Source organism: Lepidochelys kempii, chromosome 1 (assembly GCF_965140265.1).
Source record: "Lepidochelys kempii isolate rLepKem1 chromosome 1, rLepKem1.hap2, whole genome shotgun sequence".
NCBI lineage: Eukaryota > Metazoa > Chordata > Testudines > Cheloniidae > Lepidochelys > Lepidochelys kempii.
The window spans coordinates 152,949,541-152,974,630 of record NC_133256.1 but is presented as its reverse complement, the minus strand read 5'-3'; the positions used below and the strand labels follow the sequence as shown (position 1 = coordinate 152,974,630).

The 25,090-nt window shown below is 42.0% G+C and overlaps 1 protein-coding gene across 17 annotated transcripts in view; it reads left to right on the top strand.

Annotated features, from left to right (window-relative positions):
- The window catches only part of CASK (calcium/calmodulin dependent serine protein kinase), a 425,127-nt gene that overhangs the window by 285,505 nt on the left and 114,532 nt on the right, over window positions 1-25,090 (top strand). For 13 of the 17 annotated variants that reach the window (XM_073358759.1, XM_073358793.1, XM_073358785.1 and 10 more), the window contains 2 exons: window positions 4,601-4,700; window positions 14,623-14,640. The exons of 1 other annotated variant lie outside the window; for it this stretch is intronic. In XM_073358759.1, coding sequence (XP_073214860.1) covers window positions 4,601-4,700; window positions 14,623-14,640 — 118 coding nt within the window. The remainder of the gene's footprint in view (window positions 1-4,600; window positions 4,701-14,622; window positions 14,641-25,090) is intronic. 3 more of the 17 variants (XM_073358808.1, XM_073358802.1, XM_073358774.1) reach the window with 1 other exon arrangement.

Sequence of the window (25,090 nt, the reverse complement as noted above, 5' to 3'; positions counted from 1 at the left end):
ACGGAAATGCTCGAGGCCAAAGCAAGTTCGATACAACGTGGTTTCGCCTATAACGCGGTAAGATTTTTTGGCTCCCAAGGACTGCATTATATCGGGGTAGAGGTGTATACGGAAAATAATGTTGAGATCCAGCTGAAACATTGTGTGATTTCCACTCAGAATCATAAATCCATTGCCTCTCTGATGGGGTTTTACCTGAAACTTGGTCTAGGTTCATCAAAAGATTCGGGCATCCTTTTGGCAAATCTGTGCCAATTGTAGGGTTTGTAAAATGCAAAATCAGATTAATTTCAACTAGTTGCCTCACGGAAGTTTTGCATAATTCTAACCATGTCTAGCATGTAGGATTGGAATAATCCTCATGCTTCTGAACAAGTTAGCAGCTTCCCCCTATGTTTAACTATAATCAGATAACACATTATTAAACAAAGCTTGCCTACATGAGGTACAAAGTCCTATTTAAAATTGCATTAGTTAAAGCATTTTAGCTAACATTTTTTTTAAACAATCTATTTTTCTGGTCTACACATAAGCTTCAATCTTTATAGGCAATTCTCCACTCTTAGCATCTTGTGTTTATATACATTCAATACCATATTATACTATACCAACCTTTTCCCTGCCATTTACTTAATCCATGCTATTGTTCTTCAGGAGGTGTTCTGAAAGTACTAATTGTTCATTGCAATGCACCCCACACATGAAACACTGTAAAACTTGTGCGTTAGGCCCTATTTTTCTGGAATGAGCAAACAACAAATTGTCCTTTTAACACTGGATCAGATACTGTTAGTATTTCATTATTTTTTCTAACTTTGAAATTCCTCACATAACTACCACCAAGGAGTCTGAGATTATCATATTTTCATATTGATATGTCTGAGTCAAATAACAGATTCCAATGTTGTTTTCTGAATTTTGCCAGAATTGAAGCACATCTCCAAACGGAAAATGTTAATTTTACAGTTACTTGATTACCATATAATGTACTGTAACCTTTGTAACCACATTGGAACCACTGCTTGTTTCAGAATTCGAGGAGTTATTAAAAAACTGGGACAATTGTACTATCTTCCTTGTATTGATCCATTAAAGTGTTAATTTTCTCTCTAGGGACCAGATCATGCCGAACCCTGCACAAGTGAGAGAATTCAGAGCTTTCTTTCCCACTCCCTGCACCCCTGCTCCGGGGAGCCCAGTGGCAATCCTTGTGCTCAATATAAAGAATGCTTCAGGTTGCCATCTATAGAGGTGCTAACCTGTTCAAACAGAGTAAGGAGAAAAGAGGCTATAATAGCAGCTGCTTTGTTTACCCTGTGCTCACAGAGCCACTGTACCTGTCTCAACTTGATGCATTTGGGAGATCTGTATTAGGATGGCGCTTTTCCATACCATCATTGATGTGGCTTAATACCACTGTCTATCCCAGTTATTTTTTCGTTATATACTGGTTTATATACCATGGTATTTGATCTTTGCCCAGACTATTGGGGACATTATGGGAGACTCACGAACATATAGAGCATTTTTGCATCTTAGAATTATCATTTTTATCAGAACTACCTTGCCAACTAAAGAGCTCAGGAATTTATTCCTTATGTCTCTTTCTCTACACTTTAAAATTGTTCTTGTATAATTGTTCCAAATCTGTATATACTCCCAAGCATTTACCTGTCTTACCTGAATAGAAAAGCTGCCAAATTCCCTTCATCTAGTTAAACCACCCCCCAAGTGTGGGGGTTTTTTTTATGCTTTATATGCTTTTATGCTGGTCATAGCCAGACACACTATGTGCAGGTGCACAAGAAGGTATGGAAGCTTCAAAAAACCTTCCCTTTCCCCCATGCAGACACCAGTCACAGTTGCAGGCCCTAAGCTGTCCTGAGCACAGAGACTTCTCCCTTTTATGTCCTGCAAGCCACTCAAAATGGAAGTAGAGATCACTACAGCTGACTAGCCTCAGAGGAATGTACACTACAGTCTCTTAAAAGGTAAAACAGCAGCAAATTTCACCTTATGCACCAGATTGCTCCCTGAGGCACAGTGCCACTGCTCAGAGCCCTACCTGGGATGTTGGAGTTCAGCTCTTTCCTCGGCACAGCCCTGTTCTTTAAAGGCAGTATCTGGCCCTTATTCTGGGAAAATGACTATATTTTAGTTATTTACAGGTTTAGATTGTACATTTTTAGGCTTCATTGCATAAATTAAAATATCTTCTGCATTCTGAGAGAGCTTCTGGGATTTTTTTATATCAGAGGCTAGTTGATCAGGGTCATTTAGCATCGTTTGAAACCAGTTAGACACTAAAAACATGACTTAAAACAAAAATTAGTCCTTCCTTAATATCACTTGACATTACATAAAAAACTGTGGTCTCAATGTGGTTTTGAGAAGACAGCTATTTTCATACTAGTTACTGCATGAGATCCGCTCTAAACAAAAATGCTGTCTTTGCTGTCTGTGAATCTTTGTTACCTTTTGGCATTTTAGAGCTGAAGTCCAACAATATTGCAATTCTCCTTTGACACAATGGACGTTCCAAAAATAAATAGGATAAACTAATGTTTCTCATTTCCACAGCCAAGTTAAGGATCAGATCTTTAACTTTCATAAACATACAGAACTACAAACCACAGGTTTCCTGCTTAATTCACTTGAAACTGTTTTTAAATTTCCCACTATAACTGTCTTAGATGAAGCAATATTTTTATCAGTAATATTTCAAGTAATAACTACATAAAAGGTCTCAGGGTTTCTTAAACTGTTGGAAAGTTTCTAAAGGCATAATGCAGAATGCCACCAATTTAAGAAACCTGTCAGCTGGCTTTGCTCTCTTGAGCAATACCTGTGAATCACAATTGCAAACCAAAAAGGCAAAAGAAGCAGCAATGCATCCCTTTTCTCTTTCTCACAGTATACATCTTCACAGTTCTATGTTATGTGTTGTTAATATGTTGTATTGATTCTTCATTGATCATCCCTTGATATTAATAATTAATTGTCAACATGTCCGCATCATGAGGTTAACCTATTTTAAAAGCCTGACTTTTATCTCCTGTGTACCAGCGTTTCAAAGTAGTGTGAGGAGTCCAAAAAATAAATGCCTATAAATTTAAATATGACTGCTACTTTGAGCAGTAAACTACATATATCTGGACCACAATTATATTTATTTGTTTACTGAAATTATTATTTGTGGGTGGGCGTGTGTGTGTGTGAGAGAGAGAGAGAGAGAGAGCTCACATAATTAAGAAACATACTGGTAACCTCCATGACACATCAGTAATAGATTACCTACCACGTGATTTGAGTGGAGCAATCCAAAAACTCTTAAGTGTTTTCTTTTTCCAAATAAGACAGTAAGGTGCCTAATTTATTTCAGTCTAAACATGGCAAGACATTTTAGGGAGTAGAAAATAAACAAGGGATACTTTATTATCATAATCTTCATAGCTCATTCTCTCTGATTCTGAGTGTTATTTTAAGGGCAGTGTGTACAGTATTTCTATATAATGTCCTGAAATACTTAAGTGATAAGCTTTTTTAAGGTTTGTGGGAGGAGGCTAATCAGTGTCAGTAAAAAATTTTCCTGGTGAAGAAAACATATGTAGTATCAGAAGGAATGATGCAGGCCACTGTATGCTAGAATCCACTCCTTGCCTTCTAATTTGTAGATTAAAAGTAAGGTTGGCTGAAAAAAGCTTCTCCATTGCTAGACAGCAGCATACCCAAATAACTATTGATTGTGTGGGGTGAATTAGATGAAACTCATAGACAGCATTTAACACATTCCAAGGATACAGTTGTGAAAGAACCTACTCTTGAGGTTTGTTTTCCTGCTTATGACGAAGGCAGAAACTTCTCAAAGTTCTAAACCTGTATTTCATGCCAGCTTCTGCCGTGGAATATAGTTGACTCTTAATGCTCTAGCTGCCAGTTCCTTTTTGCCCATGTAAAGTGAATAAGTTCCTGTGGGTGACTGTCATTGCCTTGCCAGCAGGCTTGCCTGCTTTCCTCATCAACTCATCCAGTGTATTGTTTTTTGAACATCCTTTCTTCTCTTCTGATACTTCAAGACTAGATCTGTCCATTCAGGCTCTTTAAAAAAAAAAAAAAAAAAAAGGAAACTAGCTCCATTGGAGGATGACATTATCTTTGTCAGTTAGGACTTTGAGCCGTGCAGTGCCTGTTACATCAGGGGGCTTTGGTTTTCATTGTTCTCTAGTCATGCACTAGTGAAAGGTGTGCTTTGGGGCATTTTGTCTTTTTCTCCGCTGCTCTTCATTAATCTGAGGAATATGGGGAAGCAGCAGCAGCCCAATAATTTAAAAATAAATGCTGCACTTTCACCATATCCATCACAGAGAGGCAGGTTGCCATATCCAATACTTTGGAATGGTGCATGGCTGGCTGTGCTGTGAGATTTTTTTCACTGCAGCAGTCAGGTCATTGATGGAGTGCATGGAATCTCTCTCATAACTCCAACAAGAAGAATAGACTGGGAGGGCTTGGGGCCTTCAGTCTTAACTGATCCACAGTGTTTGTAAACATGTTTTGTTGACCTACTGCTTATGACTGCGACTTTGTCTTGTTTATTCAGGGGGCAGTACTAGCAGCAGTATCAAGCCACAAATTCAATTCCTTTTATGGGGATCCCCCTGAAGAGCTGCCAGACTTCTCTGAAGACCCTACCTCCTCAGGTAATTTCACTGAAAGCATATTTACCTTTCATATTGAGTTTTAAATCTTTACTGGCTTTAGTCCCGAATTGTTTGCTGATTTCCCATAGTGTCATAGAACAGTATGTACGTTAGAGTTTGTGAGATCATTTCACTATTATTCATTTATAGTGGTTCTACAAGGGAGTGTCCAGAGAATGCTTCTTCAGAGTGATATAGATCCTCCTGGATTTTTATTCAACCTGACAGTGTTTTATTACAAAGGCTGGCATAACATCATATCTATCTATTTACTTTACTTGAGTCTGAGACCTTTTTCAAATTGTGCCCTGTACTCTTAGTGGGATTGTTCTTCCTGCGAATGTTTTTCATTGTGTATCTTTGTATAGTTAAGAGCTTGTTGGTCTCTTTTTCTGAAACTGAATTTTTTTATTTATTTTTTTTAATCTCCTCTTAAAGGGTCATTGACATGACAAAGGTGTTCCAGAATGTAGGTTTTGTATAAATACACTTTTAGAAAACATGAGACCAATAGAATTACTTCTGCTTTTTGTAAATTACCATCTAAACAAGTTTTCTTAACAAATAAACAATGGTTGCAATTCAAATGTTGCAGCATGTGTCAGTGTGACCGCCTGAAAGCTTAGTATGCTAGAAAATGTCTCAGGGATTTAATTATGTGTTTTGGATTGGTGGGGAAGGGTGAGTTCTCATTCACTGTCCTAATATTTCTATAAGGAAGGAGGTGGAGGGGGCTTGGAAATGTTAAGTATGGCAGAGAAAAAATAGTGGAAAAGTAAATTTTTTAAATATTATTTAATTTCATTTACATAAAGTTGGAATATTCAAATGTAGGTGCCCAAATAAAAAGGTTGTTTGTCAGATGTTTTTAACACTCTCAACTTTCAGTGAAGTCCATAGGAACTTCACACCACTCATTTAGATGCCTAAATATGGACATGGGCACCTAACTCTAGGCACTCAGATTTGAACATTTTATGTATTGTACAGAAGGGGATCTGATGTATTATTTTACAGAAAGATTCATAGATACTAAGGTCAGAAGGGAGCATTATGATCATCTAGTCCGACCTCCTGCACAACGCAGGCCACAGAATCTCACCCACCCACTCCTGCGAAAAACCTCTCACCTATGTCTGAGCTGTTGAAGTCCTCAAATCATGTTTGATTGGACATCAGTTAGGATTATTTGCAGTGTTTCAAAAGATACTTTTTGTTTCCTTCTGCTTCCTCAGTCATAGTCACAGAAGTAGGCCACATACATTTCTACAATTTTCCTGTTACAGGAATAGTAAGGTTTCAGAGGAACAGCCGTGTTAGTCTGTATTCGCAAAAAGAAAAGGAGTACTTGTGGCACCTTAGAGACTAACCAATTTATTTGAGCATGAGCTTTCGTGAGCTACAGCTCACTTCATCAGATGTTTACCATGGAAACTGCAGCAGACTTTATATACACACAGAAATCATGAAACAATACCTCCTCCCACCCCACTGTCCTGCTGGTAATAGCTTATCTAAAGTGATCAACAGGTGGGCCATTTCCAGCACAAATCCAGGTTTTCTCACCCTCCACCCCCCCACACAAATTCACTCTCCTGCTGGTGCTAGCCCATCCAAAGTGACAACTCTTTACATAATCAAGTCGGGCTATTTCCTGCATAGATCAAGGTTTTCTCACATCCCCCCCACCCCCATACACACACAAACTCACTCTCCTGCTGGTAATAGCTCATCTAAACTGACCATTCTCCAGGTTTAAATCCAAGTTAAACCAGAACATCTGGGGGGGGGGGGGGTAGGAAAAAGCAAGAGGAAACAGGCTACCTTGCATAATGACTTAGCCACTCCCAGTCTCTATTTAAGCCTAAATTAATAGTATCCAATTTGCAAATGAATTCCAATTCAGCAGTTTCTCGCTGGAGTCTGGATTTGAAGTTTTTTTGTTTTAAGATAGCGACCTTCATGTCTGTGATTGCGTGACCAGAGAGATTGAAGTGTTCTCCGACTGGTTTATGAATGTTATAATTCTTGACATCTGATTTGTGTCCATTTATTCTTTTACGTAGAGACTGTCCAGTTTGACCAATGTACATGGCAGAGGGGCATTGCTGGCACATGATGGCATAGATCACATTGGTGGATGTGCAGGTGAACGAGCCTCTGATAGTGTGGCTGATGTTATTAGGCCCTGTGATGGTGTCCCCTGAATAGATATGTGGGCACAATTGGCAACGGGCTTTGTTGCAAGGATAAGTTCCTGGGTTAGTGGTTCTGTTGTGTGGTATGTGGTTGTTGGTGAGTATTTGCTTCAGGTTGCGGGGCTGTCTGTAGGCAAGGACTGGCCTGTCTCCCAAGACTTGTGAGAGTGTTGGGTCATCCTTTAGGATAGGTTGTAGATCCTTAATAATGCGTTGGAGGGGTTTTAGTTGGGGGCTGAAGGTGACGGCTAGTGGCGTTCTGTTATTTTCTTTGTTAGGCCTGTCCTGTAGTAGGTAACTTCTGGGAACTCTTCTGGCTCTATCAATCTGTTTCTTTACTTCTGCAGGTGGGTATTGTAGTTGTAAGAAAGCTTGACAGAGATCTTGTAGGTGTTTGTCTCTGTCTGAGGGGTTGGAGCAAATGCGGTTGTATCGCAGAGCTTGGCTGTAGACGATGGATCGTGTGGTGTGGTCAGGGTGAAAGCTGGAGGCATGCAGGTAGGAATAGCGGTCAGTAGGTTTACGGTATAGGGTGGTGTTTATGTGGCCATTGTTTATTAGCACTGTAGTGTCCAGGAAGTGGATCTCTTGTGTGGACTGGACCAGGCTGAGGTTGGTGGTGGGATGGAAATTGTTGAAATCATGGTGGAATTCCTCAAGGGCTTCTTTTCCATGGGTCCAGATGATGAAGATGTCATCAATATAGCGCAAGTAGAGTAGGGGCTTTAGGGGACGAGAGCTGAGGAAGCGTTGTTCTAAATCAGCCATAAAAATGTTGGCATACTGTGGGGCCATGCGGGTACCCATAGCAGTGCCGCTGATCTGAAGGTATACATTGTCCCCAAATGTGATTGGGGACAATGTATACCTTCAGATCAGCGGCACTGCTATGGGTACCCGCATGGCCCCACAGTATGCCAACATTTTTATGGCTGATTTAGAACAACGCTTCCTCAGCTCTCGTCCCCTAAAGCCCCTACTCTACTTGCGCTATATTGATGACATCTTCATCATCTGGACCCATGGAAAAGAAGCCCTTGAGGAATTCCACCATGATTTCAACAATTTCCATCCCACCACCAACCTCAGCCTGGTCCAGTCCACACAAGAGATCCACTTCCTGGACACTACAGTGCTAATAAACAATGGCCACATAAACACCACCCTATACCGTAAACCTACTGACCGCTATTCCTACCTGCATGCCTCCAGCTTTCACCCTGACCACACCACACGATCCATCGTCTACAGCCAAGCTCTGCGATACAACCGCATTTGCTCCAACCCCTCAGACAGAGACAAACACCTACAAGATCTCTGTCAAGCTTTCTTACAACTACAATACCCACCTGCAGAAGTAAAGAAACAGATTGATAGAGCCAGAAGAGTTCCCAGAAGTTACCTACTACAGGACAGGCCTAACAAAGAAAATAACAGAACGCCACTAGCCGTCACCTTCAGCCCCCAACTAAAACCCCTCCAACGCATTATTAAGGATCTACAACCTATCCTAAAGGATGACCCAACACTCTCACAAGTCTTGGGAGACAGGCCAGTCCTTGCCTACAGACAGCCCCGCAACCTGAAGCAAATACTCACCAACAACCACATACCACACAACAGAACCACTAACCCAGGAACTTATCCTTGCAACAAAGCCCGTTGCCAATTGTGCCCACATATCTATTCAGGGGACACCATCACAGGGCCTAATAACATCAGCCACACTATCAGAGGCTCGTTCACCTGCACATCCACCAATGTGATCTATGCCATCATGTGCCAGCAATGCCCCTCTGCCATGTACATTGGTCAAACTGGACAGTCTCTACGTAAAAGAATAAATGGACACAAATCAGATGTCAAGAATTATAACATTCATAAACCAGTCGGAGAACACTTCAATCTCTCTGGTCACGCAATCACAGACATGAAGGTCGCTATCTTAAAACAAAAAAACTTCAAATCCAGACTCCAGCGAGAAACTGCTGAATTGGAATTCATTTGCAAATTGGATACTATTAATTTAGGCTTAAATAGAGACTGGGAGTGGCTAAGTCATTATGCAAGGTAGCCTGTTTCCTCTTGCTTTTTCCTACCCCCCCCCCCCCCCAGATGTTCTGGTTTAACTTGGATTTAAACCTGGAGAATGGTCAGTTTAGATGAGCTATTACCAGCAGGAGAGTGAGTTTGTGTGTGTATGGGGGTGGGAGGGATGTGAGAAAACCTTGATCTATGCAGGAAATAGCCCGACTTGATTATGTAAAGAGTTGTCACTTTGGATGGGCTAGCACCAGCAGGAGAGTGAATTTGTGTGGGGGGGTGGAGGGTGAGAAAACCTGGATTTGTGCTGGAAATGGCCCACCTGTTGATCACTTTAGATAAGCTATTACCAGCAGGACAGTGGGGTGGGAGGAGGTATTGTTTCATGATTTCTGTGTGTATATAAAGTCTGCTGCAGTTTCCATGGTAAACATCTGATGAAGTGAGCTGTAGCTCACGAAAGCTCATGCTCAAATAAATAGGAATAGTAAGGTTCCTCATTTCAGCTTCAGGCTTACATCAACAGGATGTGTCTCTTCCTCATTTGGGTTTGAGGTTGCAGATACTGTCACAAGCACAAGTTCTCAACTTTTTTTCTTCTAGGAACCATGTATCCAGATATTTACGTGTGTGCTCTCAGCCCTTTTGTGCTGGATCCTTTGGAACCTCTTATTAATTTCTTGCGGAACTGATGCAATGGTTTGAGTTCCTCTGGGAGGAAGCTGGAACAGGCTCCTGCTTCAGGACAACAGTTGTTGATCTCCTTGGAGGTTGCAACCCAAAGGTTGAGAAACTGCTCCCAAGGGATATTTTTATTGATGCCTGATTGACTAATTTAAATCGTTTAGTTCAGAGAGCTCCTCATTTAGATAATTAATTTAGAATAAACATCCTGAAGCTTTGAGGAAAAGAGCCATAGTGCAACTTTCAGCTTTCTGAAATAACTAGGCCGGATAAAGAACTTGATCTCCCTCTCCCCCCTCAAAAAGGCACTTCAATTTGCTGTGTTGTCAAATGTTTGATGCCTGCTTGTAAAGACTACATCAGTTCTTAACGATGGGATTTTTCAAAAGATCCTAAAGGAATTAAGCACCTGTCACAGGGTGGCTAGCCCCAGCAAATGAAGTAAAAGCCAAAAAAGCCAAAGCAGGTGCTCCCCAAAGCCAAAACAGGTGCTCCTGTTTTTAAGAGGGTGTGAGCAACCTGATGAGCAGACTGGGTTAGTCAGGGGCAGGTGAGAGTTGCCTGAAACCAGGGGATTGGAAGAGTCCCAAAAATAAGTAGAAAGTGGTTCCTGGGAGAAGACTTGAAGGCAGGAGAGCAGCAAAGATTGATTTGCTGACTGTCATCCGCAAGCCAGAGAGCCAGGGATGAAAGCAGGAGAAGCAGAGGGAGTTGCCTGCCAGCTGAGACCTGGAGGGCTGGAGAGTTCTGAAGGCATGGGAGCAGTGGGGGAGTTTTTACCCACTGACATCTCCGGGGTCCAAGAGCTGGACCCAAAGGAACTGAGAGGGTCTTTGGGGAGTAAGGGATGCTCCCCTGGCAAGGATGCTCTCAACAGAGAGGCTGTGGGGTTCCTGCTGGGAACAGCAAGGTTGCATTCCAGTTGGAAATGCCGGGGAGGCTGTCCTGGTACAAAGACAAGAGAGGACTATGCTGAAGAGCCAGGACCTGGTGAGAGATGCTGGGGCGATGTGTTGCATGTACTCTCTGGACTATGATAGGGGGAATCTGGTCTATGGTTGTGGGACTTTTGTTTTGTTATGTGCATGGGGCTCTTGCAATAAATGAAGCCCACAACTAGTTGAACTACTTCTGGGCACTCTGAAGGAGGGAAACTGAACAGGCATGTCTGTCGTCTATCATGAGGGTGTTCAAGGCAGAGCTTCTCTATGACAGCACCCAACTTCCATTGAATTTCAGTGGGAAGTGGATATCTAACTCCTTTGGACTCCTGTAATTCCCAGCCTAAGAGGATATGCCTTTGCATTTTGCAATAATGGGATTTCAGATAAGAAACTCCATGTTGAAGATTTAGTATTTAAAATGCCATTTTCCAGTTTGTTTAGCTCTTTGATAAAATCCCATGATTTGAGAAGTTTGTCGTCAAAAATAAATGATGGAGTAGGCTGAATGATTCCAGGACAGCATTTGTCCTGGATTCCCTGTGGCACCACTCCACACCTGCCTGAAGCTTAGGATCAGTGCCAGCCTCTTCCGCCGGAAGGGGCCAGTGGGGGAGGGCGGCTGGAGCTGGGCAGTAGTAAGAGCTGCCCGGGGAGACTGGGCCACTGTGGGGAGCTCCTGTCCCTCCATCTGCCCAGGGAAGTGCACCCTCAGGGGTGGGGACAAGGGTGCTCTCAGGCACCCTGGCACCCCACCTAGAGCAGGTGGAGGGTCTGGAGCTCCCCATAGTGACCTGGGGAGCTCTGGGTCTGGCATCTGGCCTGGCCAGGAGACGGCCTCAGGGAGAAGAGGTGGAGGCAGGGAGCAGGGCCCCTACGTGTCCCAGTTTTGCCTTTTGAAAAGTTGGTTACCCTATTTCAGCTCCATGCTTCATCCACTTCAATCTGTTACATTGCTCTCCCCTCCATGAAGGTGGGCCCTACTACAAAGGTATGGGGGCACTTTGAACCTCCACCCCATACTGATAGAGTAACAGTTTCAGAGTTTAGGGCACTGTATTCAGCAAATAGGCAATTCTCCAGTAGATGCCAGATTACACTGGGTGCTGTCCAGTGATCAATGGCAAAACGTATAAGTGAATCAAATAGAAATGAAAAGGGAGACACTGCTAGTTTTATATGGTTTATTTCCCCCCACTTTAAATCTCCCTTTCTTTCCTGCTCACTGGACATTGCAGTGGGTCTTGGTCCAGCCAGCCCACTGGTCAATACATAATCATTTCCCTAATGTCCTGTCCTGTTTGGGATGACTTGTTCCCTCCTTCATCAGCATGTCTCCTCTAATGACCAGATGCAACAGGTGGATGAACCAAACATACAGGGAGGAGGTGCAGAAGAGAGAGGATGAGACAACAATACGAAAATTATGCAGCTTTGTAGGTTATCTGCAGCTTGCCACTTGCCTAGCTGTTATCAACTGACAGTGTTCTGTAGGTAAAATTGCAGGAGTGAGTCTTGACGAATTTGAAGGAGAATAATAAAATAGTAGCTTTACAGATTTTTCTTGGATACATGTTAAATTAAAATGCCTCCTTAACAGTGAATGTTTACATTCAGTAACTCCTACTACAAATAAAGCAAGCTACTAAAATTAGACATTTTATGACTGTTTCTTATTCAAAGTTAAGGGACAAACACATATTTCTAATACTTAACACCTTCAAAATGTTATGTGAGAGTCAGTGTTGCAAAAATAAAAGACCCTTGCACTAACAAACATTAAAACCTTGTTTTTCTTTTTACATGATGTAGCTACAATAAGAAGCAGTTCATTTCTGCTAAGTCAACTTCCTTGGTCATCTACTGGGCAGCAGACCATAAAAAGGTCAGGGAATTGCTTGAACTGGTGTTAGCTCTGGAAGGTGAACTGGAAAGAGATTTTGCTGATGATGGATACTTAAGTCTTTTACCTGAATTCAAAATTTCAGGATTTACGCCCCACTGTAAGCCCATGTGTTTAGCCAATAAATAGAAAAGCCCATAATGATAACAATGTCAGCTCTAACTTTTTCACTTCCAAGCACCTTTTTGTAGCTTGACTTTCAGAAGTGTTGAGCAACTGCAAAACCCACTGAAATCAATGGGTGCTCACCAACTTTGAAAATCAGGTAATTGATTTTTAAAGAAAAGCATACTTTATCTTTTATTGTGGAGGACTTATAAATACGCATTTGAGCTATTCAGTTGTAGTGCTCATGCACTGTGAGGGTCATTAGTCATTTCACAGTGACTTCATACGTTCTTTGCAGTTGTGTGATAGCTGTGTTGGCCCCAGGATATTAGAGAGACAGGGCAGGTGAGGTAATATCTTTAATTGAACCAACTTCTGTTGGTGAGAGAGGCACACTAATGACTTCGTATTTCATTATTAGTTATTTTGTCCATCTCAAATAGTACTGGATTTTCTTGTAAGACAATTTACTATTGTTGCTTTTAAATCACAAAGAAGGTACAGCAGCATGTATCTAAAAGGGTGATTGACCAAGTGTACATGTTCAGCTTGCATTGTACAGCTTTTTGCATTATTTCCTGAGTATCTATCTATGTGCTTTCTGAGGTCTGTGGTAAATGTTTAACTTAATGCAAGCAGCAGTTTCCCACAGAGCATAAAGCTGACATTTTAAGACCACATCAGGGTTTCTGGATCCTTTGCGTAAATGGCATGACAATGGCTTCATATAGGCTTCTGTTTATAAATGCAATTTGAAAATGACTTTTGCCTCAAGATTATTGTGGGTAAATATTTGTTCTTTTAGGATCTATTTTGTCATAGTAAATTATAGAAATTTAGCAATATTAACTCTTGATGATTAAACTCTTGATCATTAAAACTGAAAGGAGAAAAGAAAGAAAGCCAAACCTTCCAGCCTGTCACTGTGGGAGAGAAGGATAAATGGTTAGACTTAGGCTCCAGAGCTGCAGACATGCATGTGAGTAATGTTAGGCACTTGAGTAGTCCCATGGAACTCTATGGAACTACTCATTGCATAAGTGTTTCTAGGCTAAGGTCTTAGTCTGCAATTCAAATACTAGTGGTTTCCATCATTACCAGGTACAATACAATATATAAAAGGGTTAAAAGTGCTAAATTATCATCACCAATTTTGCAAATTCTTTAGCAATTTTTAGTTATCAGTGTTTGAAAAATTCAAGTGATAGTAGTAAATATAATATTAATACAATTACAAAGTCTGACTGTCTTTTCTTGCCTTACTTGCTTCTGTGTACCATAAAAAGTTTTGAATGGGGAAGGAAATCATAGAAATTGAAGGAGAAAGTGTAACATGTTCTCCACTCATTGAGAATTTTACTTTATCTTTTTTCTGATGTCCTGTACAGTATCAATGTTTGTTAGGATTTTCATAATGTTCTGTTTACTGGTGTTGGGTTTGACTACTTAAAAGAGACCTATTTCAGTTATGTTTTTATTCCTCTTTCAACTATTTGAGTGTGTTTTATTAACGTGGAGTTGACATTAATTTCATAGCATCAGTGTGCCTGAATGCTACTCATTAAAAGTGGAAACAAAATGTTTGTTTTCCAAATGGTCCTCATAATTTTAATCTCTAACATTTTTATAAAATAAATTGGACTCAGTATTACACCTGCAAAATTTTTCAATAATCAACTTGCATCCTAAAGACTAAACTTAAAACATGCTTCATTTACAATAAGAATATTTTGAATGAGTTACAAAATAGTTCAAAACAGCAATATTCTATGAATACTACTTTTACAAACTAAAGCAGCCAGTGTCCGAATATCAGAGTTTCAGATACCCGACAGCGTGCAAATGTGCTACCTACCCCAATCCCAAATGTTTTTTTTTCAAGTGCCATTTGTCTCACATACAAAGTTTAAAAAAAAAAAAAAAAAGTCTTGAGTTTGTTCATACTATTTGTGGCTAAATTAGTGTGCCAAGTTGCAGCTTTATAACTTGCTTTTTCTGAAATCATCATACTGTTGTTGTTTGTCCAAATGCTGCCTTCCTACTAGGACTTCTAGCAGCAGAAAGTAGGTACCCCTTCATTTTCCTGTAAGGCTTATCATTCTGTTTAAGTGTGTGGCTGTGCATGTTTAAAACTCAGGTTTTTTCTCCTTAGCTTGTCATGCTTCAGTTTTAATACTGCCTGCAGAAGAAAATTAGAACAGCCCATGCATATGGTAGTAACTCTGTCCATAACTTTTCAAAGCTGAGCAATCAATATTAAAATTTATTCCAGTAAAATGTGATACGTTAATTGAGAGGCAGTATTAAAAATTGTTAATATTCTTTGGTTTTAGTATTTGTAATAATATATAATCTAAACTCTAGTTTACAACCCAAATAAAAATGCCATTAAGTGTTGTTAAGAAAAGGACAAAATGTCTAACTTTTGTAGCTTGATTCCCAAATTAATTATCAGGGAATACTGGATTTTTCCCTGAGTAGCAGCTGTTTATTATCGTACTAGACATATATTTTTTAATGACATTTTTTACTGACTTTGCATGATAGAATTGTTTGTTTTGTTTCATGTTGGTGTGTTATGTAGTATATGTAGATACATTTGTTTATATGTATAAAACTAATCTGCCTGTATGCCATATATGTTTATATATTTAAAGAATCATATCAAAGAACGGGGAGGATTTTTTGTGTTACAAATTAACGGCATGCTTTGAGAGAGGCTGAAACCCAATTGCCTCCAGAACCTGCAAATAGATGATATTGGTCAAAACAAATAAGTTTTGTAGGGATGAGGGAGTGAAGTTCTAGTTTTCTGAGTCACTGAGAGAGTGGTTCCAACCCAAACCACAGCAAATTCAAAGGGAACAAATTCCAAATCTGAAATTTCAGCTAAAAATGTTGGTGTCAGCACAGTATTAAAATTTTGGGGTCACCAATTATTTTTGCCACCTAACCAGATTTAGGTCATGGTTTTATGTTCCAGTTTCTCTAAGCCCACTCTCTCATTTGTGGATTTTTTTCCCCCCTGAACTGACCTGCCACACTACTTCAGAGTTCCCAGACCCCTGTTAGCTTCCAAGAACCACCCGCATACAATGCAGGAAGGAAGAAAAGAAATCTCTTGGTATCCCACCACCACCGCACATTTTGAATGGGAAGGCTGGTAGAGATCCCTCCCCCAGCAGCCAAACAGCAGGGAGGGTGGCCTTTCCTCCAGCAGGGTAACAGAAATGAGAGCAAGGCTGCCCTCCCATCAGCCAGAAGGGGGAAGCTCATTTGTGGTTGCAATAGAAAGAAAGAGACGTGGCTTCATACAGGGGATGTGGTAGGACTTTGTTAGAATAGTTAAATTAACGTTTTATAAATAACTTTACTGCTTGTGGCTGTGCTGCTTGTTAATGTGTGGCACTGCTCTGAAAAGTGATTGTGTAAAATGCTGCACCTTCTTACCCAACATATTGACTTCCTCTGTGTCTCATGCTATCCCTGGGTGAGTCATCATCTAGAAGCAGATTTAAATAAAAAGTCTATGTGGACAAAAGAACTAGCAAGACTTAGTGGAGAGGCCCTGCATGGGTTTGGCAGAGAGGAGGACAGCCAAAGATTTTTTTAAATTAATATATTTTTAAGACTATCTTTAAGATAAATGTTTTTTTTCTTTTTGTTGCTTTAATTCCTTTCTTTATGTTTCTTTATCCATTTTTTTATCCCTTCTCCTCTACTTTCTCTTTTCCGTGTTCCTATGATCATCAGATTTCTTTATCGCCTCCTTTCTATTTTTATACTCAGCTCTTCTTGTATTCCTACCGCTATCTATTTTCTTCTCCCTTTCCCTTCATTTCCTCCCTCGTCTCTTTCCTTAAGTGGTCCATACTCATCTTTCCCTTTCCCTTCCTTAGTTCTCCTGAGTTCTCTCCATCTTCCCTAACATGTCCATTTTCTCTTCCTCATTTACTTTCCCCTCTCTGCCTCCTGCTCCCCATGATTCCACCTTTCATCATTATTTTTCATTCTCTTTTTTAATTTCAACCCCATGCTGCTTCTCAACACGCTTTATTTCTCACCTCTCCACCTTTTCAACTTTTTGTCTACACTCCCCATGTAATATTCTTCACATACACTCACGCTCTGTCTACCCCTTTAGGTCTCTCCCCATGCTGAACCTTGTGTTTCCCAGTCATTTCATTCTGTGACACCTTCTCAACAGCATCTATGCAACTATGTGCTGTGTAACATGCATTCATGATACCTCATCCCATGGCCACTATGCGCCTACACCAGCCACTTGCTCACCGTAGAGTCACTCCGTGCACTTACACACACCGCTGCTGTAGAGTGAAGATCCCTCATAATGCCACATAGTGAGCTGATGCTCCACACTGTCTTTCTGAACTCCTATGAAGTTCAGGGGCCAGGCTTACATTGAAGAGGAGGAGGAGATAGTGATGCTGAAGATCCAGATGGGGACTCAGCTGTCCCCCAGCTAGATTTCTCTTAGTTCCAAGGGGTGCAGCAGTGTAAGTGGACTGGGGATGGATCGTCTTAGTGCTTGCCAATCTATCCACTGCCTTTAAAGAAAAGAGTATGTTGTTACTGCTTTTTATTTGTTACCTGTGCTGATTCTGCAGGGCTAAGAGACAGCAAGCTGGATTCTGTTCCTACTTTTGCATCAGTAGAATTGAGCTTTTTCCATAGATTTTAAGGCCAGAAAGGACCATTAGATAGATCATCTAGTCCAGTCCAAAAGTCCCAAACTTTTCGGGCTCAGAACCAATTTGTAAACCTTGATGGCCTGTTGTGGTCTAGTAAATAGACTCAGAAGGGTGGGGGAGTCGGGGCCCTGCCCTCCCGTGGTGGGAGGGAGCCCCTGTATGTATTTTTTGCAAAGCCTGTCCTGCAATCACTTCACAGCAGCAGAGAAGTTCTATTTCAGATTTCACTGTGGGAGGGGGAGCAACTTTCGGCAGCTGTCTGAAGCCCCTGGAAGCGCTTGTATTTTTAAATGGCCAAAAAGATTATTAGTCCAGAAGTTACTTGGATGACAATCTCCTCCAATTCTGGTGTGAACTCTAGGCTAGATTCCTATGTCTGCCTTCATCTTTACTCCCCACCCCAGTTCACCAGCCAGTTTCTCCCCTGCTTCCCCTGCCTGAGGACTCTGGGATTTGTGTTGCTTCTTTCAGGCCTTGTCTCAGGGCTCCTACACGAGCCAGTTCTCTTCTGACTGACTTCACCTGGGAACTCGCCTTACTCCTCTTCCCTTGGTCCTCTCCTCTGACTGCAGTTCTCTTTCCTGTTTATGTAGTTCTCCTTGACCCTTCCACATCTAGGATCACTAATTGTAAGTGGGGTAGGATTGCCTGCTTTCTAATCGCATAAAACTGAACACCCCTGCCCCAAGGCCCCACCCCTACTCTGAGGTTCTGCCCCCACAGTCACTCTGTCCCCCTCCCTCCATCGCTCACTCTCCCCTACCCTCATTCACTTACACTGGGCTGGGGAAGGGTGTGGGGTGTGGGAGGGGTCACAGGCTCTGGGCTGGGGGTGCGGGCTCTGAGGTGGGACCAGAAATGGGGTGTTGAGGGGGCTCCGGGCTGGGGCAGGAAGTTGGGGTACAGGAAGGGGTGAGGGCTCTGGCTGGAGGTGTGGGCTCTGGGGTGGGGCTGGGGATGAGGGGTTTGGGGTGCAGGAGGGGGCTCTGGACTGGGGCGGAGCGGTTCAGAGTGCAGGAGGGTGCTCGGGGCAGGGGGTTGGGGTGCGGGCTCTGGGAGGGAGTTAGGATGAGGGGGGAGGGTTCTGACCTGGGGCAGGGGGCACGGGAGGTGGTTCAGGGTGCGGGTTCTGAGCAGCGCTTACCTCAGGTGGCTCCGGGAAGTGGCCAGCATGTCCAGCTCCTATGCAGAGGGATCAGTGGACTCTGTAGGTTCCCGGCCAATGGGAGCTGGCGCTTGCGATGGGGCAGCACGCAGAGCCTCCGTGGCCACCTCTGAGCCTAGGAGCCAGGCATGCAGGCCACTTCCGGGAGCCACAAGGAGCCTGCCTTAGCCCTGCTGTGCCACGAACTGGACTTTTAATGGCCTGGTTAGCAGTGCTGACTGGAGCCACCAGGGTTCCTTTTCAGCTGGGCGTTCCAGTCAAAAACCAGACACCTGGCAACCCTAAATTGAGTCCATATCAGGGGCTAACTGCTAGGTCAAAGACAAAGGCTGAGTCTGACTCCCCTTAAAGGGCCAGGTAGCCTGTGACAATCACAGTCATCTTTCATTACTTATGAGAGTTATTCTTATCTGTCCATGTCTGTTTGCTGTTAAACAGGCATGTCAAATATCAAGATGTTAAAGGCCCTGCAATATCACACAAACTACTGTGCAAGCAAATTCCACAGTCTTGCACTGAGAAGGAGATCTGTACATCTGCCTCAATTCCCAATGACCCCTTACTAGGGAACAATGTTAAATCAAGAGAAAGTAGCACTTTTCCCCACTTGCAGGCTTCATGGGGTAGAGCTGAAAGACAGTTTTGGCCTGCCTCTGTCTTTTAGCGTGTTAGTGGTCCAAGTGGTTTTTTTTTTTCTTTTAATGGCTGACTGAAACCTAATTGTTCCCTGCTCTCTCTCAAGTCTGCCTGGAGAGCAATTTTTGACTAATTTTTCTTAGTCAATTCTTCTTAGAGAAAATATATTGACATATGATGGTCTTGTAAGAAATCAGAACTTTGATCATGGGGAATTTTAATTACTCAGCTATTCTTATGTTTTGTCTGGCTCTTTTTCCATTGAAGCAGAAGCCTGTTTTGCAGAGCTATTGCTAGAAAGTCTCTAATACAGTTCATTGGGCAGCTTACCCAGCCAAAGTCTGTTATAGTTATTAGCCTAGAAAATGAGCCAGGTGCAATATGATAAATAAAATTACAGCTGGAGAACATTGAGGATTTGATCACAATATCATTACATCTGAAATACTCAGGGTTGAGGCTAGCCAGAGCAACAGCAAAGTATTGGCTTTAAGAAAAGTGACTCTTTAGAGGCAGAGTTAGGGCCAGTATTACCACTCTGACTGCACTGTTAAGTTTGGAGGACTTTTCTTCTGCCTATGATGTACAGCCCAGCCACTCAGGCTGCATGCTGGGTCTAGGATGTGAGTATTTGTGTATATTTAAACTACATGCTTTTCTGTAATTCTAGAGGCTTTTATATATATTATTTTGTAGCACTATATTCACATATATTGCATAACCGAATAATGAAAGTACCCATTGTAATGCAAACGTGCAAGGGGACAAAGTTAAGGTTGTGGGAGCCTAAAATACCTGTGTGTGTTTGTTTCTGTACTTAAAATACTTCTCATTCCATTAGCTTTTTGTATATAATTATGTAATATATAGGAAATGCACAGAAACAACTATGAAGAAATCAATGACCAGGTTACAACTGAAATTCCTTTTCACTGTTCAAGTAGGGTAAAGGACAAAAGATACCATGTGAATAAGCTGTAAAAGTGATGGGAGAAATAGCTGAAAGCTCTTGAAAAATCAAACTTACAGGAAGTAAAGTTTTTGTAGACTTACTATACATAGGTAGAATCAGGACAGAATTATAACAAAAGAGGCAAAAAGTACTTTTTTTCCCCAAAGAAAGAAATATTCCAACTAGTAATGATTAGCAGTGGATTAGTGCAAGCATTAGGTTTTGAAACCCCTTATGTTCAGAAATAAGTGAATTATTTGAACAACAGAAAATGTCAAATATCCTCTGCTAATACCAAATTTGGATTTCTTGCAAATAGTAAAGAACAATTGCAATTCAATTTAGATGCTTTTAAGTGTGTAAACTAGTAAATGGGAAAGGTACTTAAATAGAACAGTGTAAAACAATAAACTTGGTGACCAACAAATATAGAAGACTGTTTTAAGGTGGAACATTTGTGCAGCATTCTGACTGCAAAAGAGATTTTGTCTCTCCAGTCCTACAAAGGGAACCATATTGGCTTACCCCTACGCCCATGCAGAACCCCACTGAAGATTTTGAAGTCAGTGGTGCTCCACACAGGTACCATCAAGTTCCATTGGTAGGATCAGGACCTTATAGGTTAGTGTGACAGGCTGTACCCTGGGATGAAGCTAGGAAGCTGTTGGAACTGTTGTTCCCAGTAACTATTCAGGTGGATTGGCCTCTCCCTCTGCTCTGTTGGTGACACACAGCCAGCCTCTCTGGGCTCTGTTATCACCCAACACAAAAGCAGGTGGCTCCACACACCCAACTGAGTCACCTGAATGCTTTACCTAAGCCACTCATGGACCAACAATGGGGACACCAGCCAATTTCGCAGCTCCCCAGTCTTGCACCCCTACTGGAGTATAAAGCCAGAATTATACTGTCTTGCACTGCACAGGGATTTGTATGATGCAAGATCATTAATTAATCCACTCCCCCCTCGATGAGGGGAAGTATGTACCCGCCTGTGTTAACAGAGCTAAGATTTCCTAACACTTCACTCAAAAACACACTGGTTAAGATAAAACATTTATTTACTACAGAAAGGTAGGTTTTAAATGATTATAAGTGATAGCAAACAGAACGAAGTAGATTACTTGGCAAGTAAACAAAAATGCAATCTATGCTTAATATACTACACAGGATTTGAATCAGTGTCTCACCCAGATAGATAGTGCAAGCAGTTTGTTGATGTTTCATACACAGGCAGGGTTTCCTTCTTTCCCGCCTGGGACCAGCACTTCCCCAGTTCAAAGTCTGTGTTCCTCCAGAGGTATCTTCAGGTGTCGAGTTGTGGAGAAAGTGGGGCCCCTTTGTGATGTCACGTCCCTCTTTTATAGTTTTTCCATATGGTGGGAACCCCTTTGTTCCAAACTGGGTTCCCAGTCCAGTTTGTGGAAAATGTATCAAAATGGTACCAAAATGGAGTTCAGTATCATGTGGTCTGGTCACATGCCCTTGGATGCATCACTGAGTCATAGCAGCCATTATTCATAGGCTGGCTGAAGTGTTGCCAGGTGAGGAAAAGCCTTTCCATGGCCCATTGTCTTTGTTAATGGTCATTCCACTTGACTAGGCCATTCATGATGTGCTGACTAGCCTGAGTGCAAACAAACCTTTGAGTGTTACCAAGGAGTAAATGCATTTGCTATAGAAATACCTAGTCAATATTCATAACTCTAGATACAAAAATGATACATTCATACAAATAGGATAATCATATTAATCAAATCATAACTTTTCCATAGACGCTTCACATGACACATTTGCACAAGATGCATCATAATTATGTCATAATCATATCATCATTATACCACTGTGATGAATATGGGGCAGAGTGTCACAGTTATCATAAGGATACCACCCAAGTGCACAGTTGGAAGGGTCTACTTTTTTTTAAATAAAATTGTTGGAAGCAGAGTTCCTGACCTGGATGAATAGAAATGAATATTCTCCTTCTTATCACCTCCTCTGTTAAAATATTTATATCCTTTTCCAGCAGCAGAAGTACAAATATTGCGTATCCTCCTCTGCCTACCCAATTGGCCCAAATCCAGCAAATCACTTAAGAATGTGGAATTCAATTAAACTTAAACACATGCTTAAAGTTAAGCATGTGTTTGTTTTTTTACGAAGAAGGGATTGACTTAAGCATGTGCTTAAATACGTTGCTGAACTGGATGTAAAAGGTAAAATAAATCATTGGGTTAATGAAGAAAACACTATTCATTTTTTCATAGTAAAATGTTTATCTGCTCACTATTTAACAGAAAAGTTGGTATTACTGGAGAAAGGGTTTGAAGTTTTCAAATAAGCATTAATCATTTTTTTCTTCTTCGAGTATGCATCCATGTGGATCCTATTTTAGGTGCATGTGCATCTCATGCACAAGATTAAAATATTTTTTAATAACCATGTTTGTTGGGGCCACTCATGCACTCTGTGCCACCTCATGCTCCTGGGCATAAAGGGCAGAGGGGGACGCAAGCAGGCACGTCTGACGCACTAGGTCTTAGCTTTGGCTAAATTTCTTTAAACCCTTCATAAAAAACCCTCAGATGTCTTCTGATTCTTGGACATGCACCTACCGTGAACAATATGAATGCATCTGGACTGAAGGTTGATACTCGGACCCCCAGTACAGGCTCTCCCCCATACAGGGTTTCTCAAAATGGTAGATTCAGAACCTTTGGGTTTCAAGCCCTGCCTGTCCTGCAATGGGCTAATTCCATTGAAAGATGGATACAGCAACAGCTCTTCTGCTTAGGAGAATGCCACATACCTAGTAGATGTTAAGTGTGCCATTCATTCTCCATGAGAACCCACAAATTGCAAGACACACAGTGGAATCTTCATTTATTGGAGCAATCTATAAAGGTATCAACAGATCCTGAGGAGACTAGCTCCATGGTCCAGGTAGCAGAAAAGCCAGGCTCATCCAACACACCATCTCTCAGACAAGCATCTCTGAAGACAAGTGCAGAAAAGATGATGCCAAGGAAAGACCTGGCACAAACACAAACATCAGCACTGATACCCTGGCACCAAATCAGACCATACCAGTACCACAGATACCTCTGATACTGAAGTCTGACACCAAACGGGCTGCTCCAAACAAAGAGGCAGACACACCAGGCACATCTCAGTATCCTCCCATAAAGATAGACCACCTAAAGCCTCAGGGGACAAAGCCACCAAGCCCTACATGGCATTGAGGGCTGGTGAGCGTGCATTGACTCCGGCAATGCACCCCTCGGCATTGATACCTATAACAGAAGATGAGCCGCCAGGAAAATATGACCGTCATCAGTACTGAGACAGCTGCCAGTCTGAGACAGCAGACGCTGCTACCGAGAGCACTGTGTTCCTCAGCACTGCCTATGGGGAGGTCTAGCTGTTCTCTCCATCGCCAGGTTGTACGTTCTCACCACCTTCAAGCAAAAAACCTTTCCTCTGAGGACCAAGGTTGACATCACTGAAAGGCCTGCCAGCCCTCCCCATAGGGCTCAGGCACCCTTGTGGCAGGAATGGCGTTAGTCAGTATCGAGATTCCTTAAGGGCCTTCTGAATGCTTGCTCACCTGTTAGAGACCTGATTCCTATGTAGAATCTCAACATCTTCCTCCTGAAGCTCTTACAGCTTTCATTCAAGCTGCTGTTAGACTGTTTGATTACATCACCCTACCCTCAAACGTCTTTCTAGTGGCCGTCACCTCTGCATTGAATGTCAGCAAGTGCCATGCACCTCATAGTCAAATCTCCTCACACATCCTTTAGTAGGGACAAGATGGTAATTAGACAGCACTCCAAGTTCATCCCTTAGGTGTCCTGGAGTTTCAGCTGAACCAGTTGATTCAGGAGGGTGGTGAAGCACTGGAATGGGTTACCTAGGGAGGTGGTGGAATCTCCTTCCTTTTTGGTTTTTAAGGCCTGGCTTGACAAAGGCCTGGCTGGGATGATTTAGTTGGGGTTGGTCCTGCTTTGAGCAGGGGGTTGGACTAGATGACCTCCTGAGGTCCCTTCCAACCCTAATATTCTATGATTAACATTCCAGTCCTCCCCTGGCATCAAGTGTGGCTTCCGAAAAGTAGCTTCTTTTCTTCCTGATGTTCCCAGAGCCTTGCTCTATTACCTGGGCAGGACCAAGTCCTTTAGACTGTCTCCTCATTGCTTTCTTGCTATATCTGGCTCATCAAAAGGTCAAGCCAGATCTCATCACAGAGAATTTCTCTGTGGGTCACAAAGTATTTCCATCTACTATCAGTTAGCTAGTGAGTCAGGGTGCACTCCACTGGGACACAGGCTGTGTCTTCAGCCTGCTTCAAAAATGTGCCAGTATCTGAGATATATAAAGGTGACTTTTACAAGCGTTACACTGATGATATGGTGACTAGTTCTTATGCCAAATTTTGGAGAGAAGTACTCTAGTCATCATTTGACTGAGACTGGCACATCTTAATCGCACCATCTAGAGAAGATATTGTTTTCCAGTCACGCATGGTGGGATCTGTACGGATATATTCTCAAAGAAGAAAGAATGTTTACTTACTCTACAGTGGCTGTGGTTCTTTGAGATGTAGTCAGTATGGATCCCACAACCTGACCTCCATCCCTGTTTTTTGGAGTCCTCAGCAACACAGGCTTTGAAGTTCAAGAGAACTGAGGGAGGGTTGCAGCCACCCTGCCTTTTTATGCCCTCAAATGAAAGTATGGAATGCATGTGCCAACCCAGTGGACACTGCTATTTAAAAAAAAAATCTCATCTTGCAAGCATGAGGCACATGCCCACCTAAAGTGGGATCCACACTGACTACAATATCTCAAAGAACCACAGATACTGTAAGGTATGTAACCATTCTTTAGAGGTACAGAAGGTTCTTTTAACAATATCACATGAGAATTACAGCCTTTTCTCCATAGTCACACCTGTATATTTTCATAGAAACCGAACATAGACAAATCTGTTAGTCGTCTAAGCCTTAATCCAGCAAAGCACTTCAGCCTGTGTTTAAGTGTGTTGCT